Below are 11,127 nucleotides of genomic sequence, written 5' to 3'. Positions count from 1 at the left end.
TCTACTACATTGATGGCTGCATCAGTGCCACTTCGTGCTCCCGTGAGAGGGTTCAGCATTTCATCAACTTCACCAACACATTCCACCTCGACTTTAAATTAACGTGCACAATCTGTACACCTCCCTCCCCTTCCTAGACCTCGACCACTCCATTAATGACGATCAATTCAAAAGTGACATATTTTTACAAACCCATCGACTCCCACAGCTAACTGGATTTCACCTCTTCCCATGCTAACTCGTGTTCCCAATTCCTCTGCCTTCTCTGTATCCGTTCCACCACAGAGAACACCAGATGGCCTCCTTCTTTAAAGACTGTAAGTTCTCCTCCGACATGGTCTAAGATACCCTCTAACGCATCTCATCAACGTTTTGCACCTCCGCCTTCAAAGCCCATCCCTCAAACCGCAACAAGGACTGAACCCCCAGGTCCTCAACGTCCACTCCACCAATCTCCGCATTACCCGCATCATTCGCCGACATTTCTGCCACCTACAAATAGACCTCACCGCCAGGGATACATTTCCCTCGCCATTTCTATCCACCTTTCGCAAGGACCATTGCCTCTGTGACAACCTGGTCAGGTTCGTGCCCCACGTAAGGCACCCTCCCCTCCTGGTATCTTCCGCTGCCACCGCAGGAATTGCAAAACCTGCGCCCACACGGTCCCCTCACCTCCATCCAAGGCTCCAAAGGTGTGGGCTCCTTTACATTGGAGAGACTGGACGCCTTGTTGCAGTGCACTGAAGGGAACATCTCCGGAACACTGGCACCAATCAGCCCGACGGCCCCGTGGCCGAAAATTTCTACGCCCCTCCACGACTCTGCCGTGGACATGCAGATCCTGGGCCTCTTCCACCGCCACTCCCTCACTGCTTGGCGCCTGGAGGAAGAACGCCTCATTTTCCACCACAGAACACTTCGACCTCAGGGCATCATTGTGGACTTCACCAGTTTCCTCATTTCCCTTCCCCCACCGTACCCAATTCCAACTTCACATCTCTTCACCATCCTCATGACCTTTCCTACCTGCGAATCTTCCTTCACACTTATCTGCTCCACCCTCTTCTCCGACATATCATCTTCATCCCCACCTCCGTCCAACTATTGTACTCTTAGGTGCATTCTCCTCACCCCCGCCCCCTCCCATTTATCTCTCCACTCTGGAGGCTCCTAGCCTTTTACCTGATGAAGGGCTTATGCCCAAAATGTTGATTTTGCTGCCTGACCTGCTGTGCTTTTCAGCACCACTCTAAACTTGACTTTGATCTACAGCATCTGCAGTCCTCATTTCAGAGAGAAAATGCATATCTCGGGTTTTCTCTGGATAGGAGGCAATGTCCTTCTGCCGCACCACGTGATACAATTTCGCACAAAGAGAAATGCAGCAGTAAAACCGAAGAGCTCATTGGTTTTTTTTTGCAAAACAATGGATTTCCAACCTGATTGGACGTTACCTTCTGTCTCTGGCATAAGAAACCAATCAGTAGAGAGCACAATATCGATATGCCATCTTATCTCATGACGAATAATCAATTCAGAAATAACTCATTTGTGTTCAAATCTTCCATCATTTCTCTCGAAACATATTAGGAGTTTATTTTTATTTTAATGTTTCTGCTACAGCTGTCTTAGATGGTAAGTTGAGAATTTGTTCATGACTTCATTTCACAAATGTCGCAGTTATGACAATTAATCAGAGCACAGAAATCTCCACGTATTGATCTAAAAAGAAAAGAGTTGGAACCTTCCTCAATTCGTCTCTAAAGTAAATTGCATACGCCAGCTGCAAGTTTTTGCTGAATCGTTCATGGATCAGGCTCATCACAGGGAACTATATGTTACATATGATAAACACCAGGTGTATATTAATTTTGCTTTACAACGCAGGTGGAGTAAAGGACATCAAAGATGGCACCAAAAGTGCACTAAAGCAGATGAAATTATTCGTTGGAGAACATGTCGTCCTTCATATGTTTCTATATGTGCTTGTACATTATTTGACAAGTAAGTGTCGCATTTGTTCAATTGTTTCTGGGGAGAAATCACAGTGATATATAATTCTTTGACTTCTTATGTGTCTTTTCTTTAACAGGGCATTGTCAAGCTGACTCAGTTTAACAGACACCGGCGGAAACCTCAGTAAATGAAGGACATGATGTTCAATTATTCCGTAATTACACAGTGACAAGCAACAATTGCCTTACGTGTTCTGGGATCTTCAATATTCAAGTGGATCCATTGAGTATTTGGTACATGAGAATAGCTTTAGTGGCAATGCAGAAAATCTCCACCGAATCGTTTCTCAGTGACAAGCAATAAATCTGATTGGACTGTGCGGCTACAACTTTTTGAACCACAGCTGACTGACGCCACTGTTCTGAACCTGTGGGGAATTCTGTATCACAGACAGCTGTTGGGTCTGTTAATTATCAATTTTCATTGTGGAGCTGGACATGGCCCTTGCTGATATATGGTTCAAGGGGCATGGAGAGAAATGAGAGTAGTGCACTAAAATTGCATGACCAGTCATGACCATACTGAATTTACTTTAGTTCCGAGGGGCCAAGTGGCCTACACATAAACCAGTTTTCTATTCTAAAGCAGCACGAATTGGTGCCAGGTTTAGTAAATGCAGGCTTCTTTTCAATCTGCCCCCAGTACATTCAACATTCTCCATCACAACAAATGTTTGGCACAAGGATCATTCTGGCTCCTGTCATTGTGTCTCACAGCCTGCAGAAATACACCGACCAGTCGGACAGCCACAGTTCGCTGATGGTGACATCCCCCTCACGGTTCAAAACATGCAGAAATGCAGAAAATCGATCGCCAACGCCGTCTGCTTTGAAACGGTTACCATGTGGTGGGATGGAGGTAACTCTGCAGGGCCCTGACAGCACAGTTACAAAAAAAGTAGGAGGTAGCAGAAAACTAATAACTAATGTTAACTCTTACTAAGTTTTCTTTAATCTGAGTCTCTGTACTTTACTCGTGCACACACGACCAAAACTGCATAAATTTAGATTTGAAAAACATTTTGTAGCGTTACATTTTAGAATCAATGTAACGGAACACAATGGAAGTGAAGGGAGAGCACGATTAAATAGCAAGTCGTCAGTGTCGCAGACAAGTGAGAATTATTACAGAGTGGATAATGTACCTGTTAAGAGAGATGCAGCAGAATGAGGAATTAATAATAGTCGAAATGTTTTCAGAGCGAATGGTGGTTTAGAACAGAGAGAACTGAAGGTGGATTGTTTTATTGCAGCGATAATGGCGCATTTGAATAGAGGGCGCTGACGATAAAATGTTGCACCTGAGACGTTAGATGGGACCCGATTTTGTTTCGTGGCTGCCAGCGTCAGTTGATGTCGTCCAATCAGATTTCAGCGCCTTGTACCACAATTCGTGACGACTGGACAAGGAACGGGAACGACCTGAAATTGTTCTCATTCCAGTGAACTGCAGATAATAATGTTTCTCAGAACTGTCCCAATTGATTTTATTTTCTTATCGTTTAACACAATTTGTCTCGCATAAAATCGGGGACCAAGAAATAACCTAAGCAAACACGAAGAACAGTGTGCTGCAAAGCCCTCAAGCACCGACAGCGAGGACATTACATTGAGCTTGGTTCATTCTGTTAGCGAAATGCTTCTGAGACAACTCAGAAATTTAACTCCAGACTTCATTCCCTTTTTGATATAGGCCAAAGTTCTACTCAATGTCCCTGTTACTCACTGTGATCATCTGCACGCACTGTACCTATTTGAGTTTGATACAATATGAACCACATCAATGGCACCTCCTACAAAATGACCCTGGAGATGAATTGATGCTGTTGTCAGTTTAAATGGTGCTATGTGTCACTGTCCTCCGAGTGAGCTTCAACGTGTTTTAATGTTGAAGCGATTATACTCCAGCCGATGGTGGCACTGTGCCATGAAAAATAAAAAGACAAAGAAACCAGGAATGAAACCGTAACATTGTGAATGAATAATTATTCCTCCGCACAGTTTCTCTCCCACCACTGCTGCCAACACCTTCTGAGAAAGATTTCAGACAAATCCATAGACGCTCCAGATGAACATTTGCAATGTTTTGAAATTCTACCAATGCGGACACAGAGACAGACCGGCCAACAATGCACAGCGAAATACACACATATGAACGCATATTCAAAGAGACACCAAAACGAATATGGACGCAAAACCACAGTTACAACCCCACATACATACACGTGAACATGTTTGTATGCACGTGTGGACACACTCACTCACACACACACACACACACACACAAACACACACAAACACACACACACACAAACGGACTGAAACACAGAAGCGTGCATAAACAGGCATTTAGACATCGACAAATGAACATTTATCCATCGTGTTGGAGAATGAAAGTTTTTTATGGCAGAGGAAAATGTCATTTGGAGCATCAATAAGTAGAATTTAATTAATCTAATCTCATCTTTGAACTCTTTACCAATTGCCTTCTATGGCTTGGCATCGCAATTCCACATCTGAGAAAATCTCAAATATTGTCATTTTGTTTTGTATCTCTACCAAACTTAAGACAGTGACTTGCAGATTCGCAAACCCTCTGGCTGACCTAAAAATACTCTTATCTCCTCTGAACATCCTGCTCCTTATCTAAATCTATGCCTTTCAAAATTTTTAAATTTTCAATTACTCCTTCCCACCAGTCTCCTTTGCTGCACGGAAAACAAGCTTAGTCTTTCCATGCTCTTTTCATGACTAAAATACTTGAACTCAATTCACATATGCAGGTCTCCTCTCAATCCTCTGGAGTGCAAGACAATCTCTCTTAAAACTTGGATTAAAGACCTGGACACAATAATATAGTTGCATTCGAACACAATCTTACACAGTTCCACCATTACTTCCCCACTGTAAACGCGATGATTCATCTACTGAAGTCAAGATTCTCAGTTGCCATTGTACCTTGTCCTACTACCTTGAGGGACCATTGGATATACACTCTTAAACCCTTGTGGTAGGCAGAGCTTCTTAATGTTCTATAGTTCGTCATGTGTTCCTTTGCTTGTTTGTCCTGTTACATCGATAATTTCATAGTTGTTGGACATAATTCAATTTGCCTATGATCAGCTAACCTGATGTACCCGTCGATCTCCTCCTGGAATCGAAGACGAGCTTCTTCACTATTCATCAAAATTTAGATCTTCATATCATCCACGAACTTACTAAACAACACGGCCAAAGTTTCTGTTTGAAGTTTTAAAATATAAACCACAAGAGAAAGGTCTACAACACTGTGGAATTCAACTGAACACAGGTTTCTGGTCAGAAAAGAAAAAACCAGCTCCAAACCATTAGTGTATTCTTCTTATTTTTCTCCGGACTCGGAAAACAAATACTTCAATTTCCCTATATTCCATTGGCTTTTATCTTTGCCTCCCCTGGGATTTTTTTCTTTCTATCAATCTCTCACGAGGGAACTTGTTGAAAGCCATGCTTCGGTGTAAGTTTCATTCCATTTGGGCAGCACGGTGGCACAGTGGTTAGCACTGCTGCCTCACAGCGTCAGAGACCCGGGTTCAATTCCCGCCTCAGGCGACTGACTGTGTGGAGTTTGCACATTCTCCCCGTGTCTGCGTGGATTTCCTCCGGGTGCTCCGGTTTCCTCCTCACAGTCCAAAGATGTGCGGGTCAGGTGAATTGGCCATGCTAAATTGCCCGTAATGTTAGGTAAGGGGTAAATGTATGGGTGGGTTGCGCTTCGGCGGGTCGGTGTGGACTTGTTGGGCCGAAGGGCCTGTTTCCACACTGTAAGTAATCTAAGTAGTGTCTGTCAAATGCATTCTCCTCATCAGCACTCCCGGTCACCTATTCGAAAACCTCAATCATGTTGGTCAGTCACGTGTTTCCCTTCAGAGCACAATGCTGTCTGTTCTTAAATAATCCCTACCTGTGCAAGTGCGCATTACTCGAATCTCTCAGAATTGCATTATAGATTTTATCCATCAGTGAGTTTAGCTGGTCTGCACTTTCCGAATCAATGCCTTCTTTATCCATGTCCTACTTCGGCCATAACGTGGTGCCCTGTTGTCCATGTGCATCTCTAGCCGTGTGTGACTTCCTCTCCTGGAATTTAGCTGGAATAGTGACTACCATTTCATATCTATCAGTCTTCTGTTATATTCTCTCTATACTACTCAGTTCTTATTAAACTCTGATATATATTTATCGGTGCTTCACTTTCATTCCATTTTTCCAGCACATTCTCTCTTTGTCCGTGTAATCAGCATCACTTTGATTTGAGAGATCGTAGTTTGGAAAGTGTAATTTCCAACATGGTACCTGACCCTCATGTGGGGAATGTGGTTTGAGGGTCTGTATTTTGAATTGAACAGTTTGTTGGTACACAAGACTTTGCTATTCGGGGCCAATAATCGGGGTTGGTGTACGTGGATATTATGGTGGCACACGTTGACATGGAATACGATAAACTATCACAAAATGAAAGAGTGAAGCATTGAATGAAGAGTCTTGAGAGTAAGAAAATTGGGAATTTGTGAAAATGCTTATCATGGATGGGAGTTTAGTGACAGTAACTACCTCAGTGTCTATCAAGTCTTTGAGATTCTGCATGTAAATTTGCACGCTGAGCTGGAAGATTCGTTTTCAGACGTTTCGTCACCATGCTCGATAACATAATCAGTGAGCCTTACCTGGGGCACGGATGTTTGGGACCTGCTTTCTATTTGTGTGTTTAGTTTTCTGTGGGTTGATGATGTAATTTCAGGCAGTGATGCCATTTGCTGTGTTGATGTCATTTCCTGTTCTTTCTTCTCAGAATGTGGTAAATGGTGTCCAAGTCAATGTGTTTGTTGACAGCTTTCCAGTTGGAATGTTATGCTTCTTGACATTCTCTTTCACATCTCTTTTGGCTTGTCCTAGGATGGATGTATTGATCCCCCCGAAGCGGTGTTCTTCCCAATCTGTATGAAAGGATACTCGTGAGAGTTGGTCATGATTTTTGTGGCTAGTTGATGCTCATGTGCCCTGATGGCTAATTTTCTGCCTGTTTGTCCATTGCAGTGTTTGTTACAGTTCGTGTCAGGTATTTTGTAAATGACATCAGTTTTGCTTGTTGTCCGTAATGTGTCTTCCAAGTTCATTAGCTGTCGTTTTAGTATGTTGTGTGTCTGTGGGCTACCATGACGCCAACACGTCTGAATAGTCTGTCACTCACTTCAGAGATGTCTTTGATGTAGGGGAGAGTAACTCGCTAAGTCTATGAGAGCCAAATCTTCTTCTTGCACTCGCAGGAAATTACTGATGGTACCTTACAGTGAGATGGAAGCACCAGAGATAAGATGTAAGCTTAGGGAAGGTACGATTTTGCAATATGTGTCTTCAAATGTCTGGAATCCTCTGCTACACAGAGGACTTCAACCATGTCACAAATTGGGGTCTGGTTTGTTTGGGGAGTACTTTGAACAGGCAACAATGGAGGAAATATATTTCACATTTCTTTTCAAGTTGTACTATAAACTAGCCCCTGTCAGAAACGGTGAATTCCTCCCTTGAGTTATTTCCTCACGCAGCTGAATTAAGTTGAAGTACTACAATATTTCTCGTACTGAAAACCGTGTTTGTCAATACGAATAATAATAATATACCCCAATACGCCAATGGGTGGCGTACCTGCACCATTAGGTCATTCACTCATTAAAAAGAGCGAAATGACAATCAGAGACCATGAATGCACAAATGAATTTAACAGCAAAACTTTGGCCAAATGCATAGTTTCTGCCTTCCTCAAAAAGAAAATTAAAAAAAAACAAGCATATAACACTAACAGATAATAGAAATAAATGAATGTTTAATGTGATATTCTGAATCCCAGTCACTGGACTGTCTATGTCAAAATATCTTTTTCTCCAAAATGCCCACAAATGTGTTGAGTTTCTCCAGAAATTTGCAGTTTTGAGAATTTATTCCTGATTATTTGAATAAGCATGCAGAAAGAATTCTGATGCAGACACTGCAGAAGAACCTGATTATGTTGTTACTGTGTTCAAGAATCCGAGGTTTATCAACAGGAGAGTAAACGTAAAAGATGCAGACTAAACAATAAACAGCACACACCATTCCTAAGGACACAGTTCAAACAGATGTACTGGGTTATGTGTCTTCTTGACGATCACATTACTCCGCAGGTTGTCGAAATGTGAAAAATGGGATGGGCAGATAAGATATCCCCATGAAAGGAAAGAACAGCAAGCAGGCAGACAATGATGAAGGAAGGCTGGAAGCAAGTTTGTGAACAAGGAATGATGAGATGGGGAAATGAAAGAAATAAGAAAACAGTATGGGAAAATAATGAATAAACAAATACTGCCTTGGAGTAGACGAATGAAGATTGGGAGAAGTGAGAGTGGTTCTAAATCAAAAGTTCGCTTCTTGCCCAGTAGTAAATCATTTCCAATAGCTGTGCATTCCCTCAGGCTTTGCCTTCGATGTCTGTTAAGCAGGGGAATGGGCTTTATATAACGTTACGAATCTTGTTTCTGTCCATTAAATTGCTGTTTCAGGATGCATGAGGGAGCTGTGCACGCTGGGCAACTTTAATGAGAAAGAATAAAATGAAGTGATTTCCAAATCCCTCATCGTTTAAAGGACCTGGCGAGGGTGACAAAGGGGTATATTAGAATTTTCTTCATCTGCTTTCGAAACAAGTTCTGAGAGACCATATAGATGAAGACGTTGTTGCAAGAACTAAGTATCTGGAGTGTGTTGGTCGTCTCTTCAAAGGTATACAACGGATCACTGAAATCCAGCCCACTAAAGTAACTCTCATCTTTAATCCGCACATATATAAAATGTACGAGAAGAGGAGACCACATGAGTAGGAAGCTTAAAGAGATGGCAAAAAGTAAGGCAATGGACCTCTGGCGATTAGCCATCTCTGGATCTTGTCCCTTAGCAGCACCACAGAGCCTCCTGCGGGCCCTGTTGGCCGCTAGGATGTGTCTTATGGTCAGGACGTTGAGCAACAGAATGAGGAAGAACGGGAGAAAAGGGTTCAAGACCCGAAACAACCAATCATGAAACTGCCAGACTGGCCAGGTATAGAAGTTTGCTTTGACGTTACAAAACCAGGGTATCCCGTCCAAAATGAACAAGGGCTGGAATGCAAGGTAGAAAGGAGCGTTCTTGATGCAACTCAGGACACAGATCATTCCAATAACGAGCGATGCAGTTTTCTTGGTGCAGTATCTTGTCTTCAGTCTCTGATAGCAGATGGCCACAAAACGGTCGATGGTAAAGGCGACTGTCAGCCAGACCGAACAGTCGAGTGTAGCATAGACCAATATGACACTGAGAGTGCACACAGGAGTGGTGGACAAGACACTTTGCCGAAAATAGAAGCGGCTGATTCGATTGAGGATAACTGCGTTGGTGATGACAAGGAAGTCACTCACCGCAATTGCCACCAGGTAGTAGGTGATGCATCGGGAGAGACCGCATCTTCCATGAGATAGAATTATGATCGCCAGCAAGTTGGCTGTGATAAATCAAAAGAGAGTGACAGTAATGAATTAGTCAAAGCACCGGCTGTTGACATATGCATTTTTTTTTATGAAACAGTCTTTGAACATAAACCTGCCAACCCGAGTCTCTGCCTGTTTTGAAATAACTGTCAAGTGTTGTTCAACACATGCAGCATCAAATATCTGTCAATGCACCTGACGAAGGAATAGCACTTCAAATTCTTGTTATTTCAAGTAAACCCATTGGGCTATAACCTGGGGTCATGTCAGTTTTGTCTTTCTCCACTCCAACCCAACACCGCATCTCCACATCAACTGTCAGTGTGATCAGCTCAGGAATAAACATCGCTCTCCTGTCACTGAGTTAAGGCCAGGAGCTATTGTTCAATTCGGGATAAACAGCATAATGTGGTTGTCATGAAATTATTCATAGCAAGCATAGCCAACCTTTAATCCATAAATATTGACCGACTTCGGCTGCTCACCAGTGGTGTCTCACCCTTCACAATCACATGCTTCAATTTTTCTGAAGCACCAGCATCTGGTCATTCCCGTAACATCATACATCTGTCTGAAATCTCATGTTAACTTATTTTATCTTCTGTTCCTTCCTCAAATTAATATCGCGAATTGTGTTGATTATAGGTGTATTGAGTAAACCCCACCCCACCGTCCCCAAATTGATGGAACATTCTCCTGAGCAGCTCGGTTTCTGCTCTTTTCTTATGACGTTCATTTGAACAAAACAATGTTATCGTCCATTGGGAACTCAATACCCGATTACATCATTCCAGAGCACATAGTATAAATTCTGACACGGTGATAAACAATTCATCCTACAATCAACTAAATTGCATTTCACCGAATTGGGCTGGACCTTAGTCTGTGACAATATTACACATTAACGTTCATGCATTGTCATTCACCACAAATTTCAGTTCAGCGTCTCATAGTTACTTTTTTCTATAACTGCACAGCATGCAAAATTGAAGAGCACAATTCCCTTCGTTATAATGAAATTGGAAGTAATTTACGATTATTTTTCAGAGCACAGATGTTATTTCCTAATTTATTATATAGATTAGAGACCCACTCCCACTGAAGGTCCTTAAAATTAACAGTTGCATATTGGAAAGATTCTACCAAATCCTGGAAGGAAAGGAAATAAACTGGAAATACATGATAAGGTAATCGATTTTTTCGAGAATCAGTGACTTACCAGGGCCACCAACAGCAGCGAGAATTGAATAGCAAATTACAAAGAAGGGGGCAATGACTGCCTCATGCATCTTCGTTCAGAAACTGCAGGAGTTGTTGTCGCTGTGGAGGGTTGCTCTGCGACATATTCAAATGGCCCCTCATTTATTCAGAGTGATAGTCGCAAGAGGGACAATTAAGGTACAGCACACAGCTTACTTACATTTCTTTGAACAAAGAGATTACGTCACTGCTCATGCCTTCCAACAAGGCGAATAACTGTATTTCCCTTCGGGGACAGGCTCACAATGCACAAAATATGTTGTTGAGTCTTTCAGTACTGATTCCGCTGCTGGTAAATACTTAGTTGAGCCTCT

The 11,127-nt window shown here is 42.4% G+C and overlaps 1 protein-coding gene across 1 annotated transcript; it reads right to left on the bottom strand.

Annotated features, from left to right (window-relative positions):
• Positions 1-8,665: 8,665 nt before the first annotated feature.
• On the bottom strand, positions 8,666-10,842 carry LOC132807038 (probable G-protein coupled receptor 139). The gene is made up of 2 exons (XM_060821345.1): positions 10,773-10,842; positions 8,666-9,567 (listed from the first exon to the last, which is right to left on the bottom strand). Exons 1-2 carry the CDS (start codon positions 10,840-10,842, stop codon positions 8,666-8,668), a joined length of 972 nt encoding a protein of 323 aa, XP_060677328.1.
• Between the last annotated feature and the right edge of the window lie 285 nt (positions 10,843-11,127).

The sequence above is a fragment of the Hemiscyllium ocellatum genome (genome assembly GCF_020745735.1).
Source record: "Hemiscyllium ocellatum isolate sHemOce1 chromosome 27 unlocalized genomic scaffold, sHemOce1.pat.X.cur. SUPER_27_unloc_1, whole genome shotgun sequence".
Classification (NCBI taxonomy): domain Eukaryota; kingdom Metazoa; phylum Chordata; class Chondrichthyes; order Orectolobiformes; family Hemiscylliidae; genus Hemiscyllium; species Hemiscyllium ocellatum.
The sequence above is the reverse complement of the archived record's forward strand: the minus strand, read 5'-3'. Positions and strand labels throughout refer to the sequence as shown.

Excerpts from the sequence above, each read along its gene's own strand:
- LOC132807038 (XM_060821345.1), bottom strand. The coding sequence starts at position 10,842 with ATGCATGAGGCAGTCATTGCCCCCTTCTTTGTAATTTGCTATTCAATT. Across the intron at positions 9,568-10,772 it reads CGCTGCTGTTGGTGGCCCTG|CCAACTTGCTGGCGATCATA; the intron begins GTAAGTCACTGA and ends GATTTATCACAG.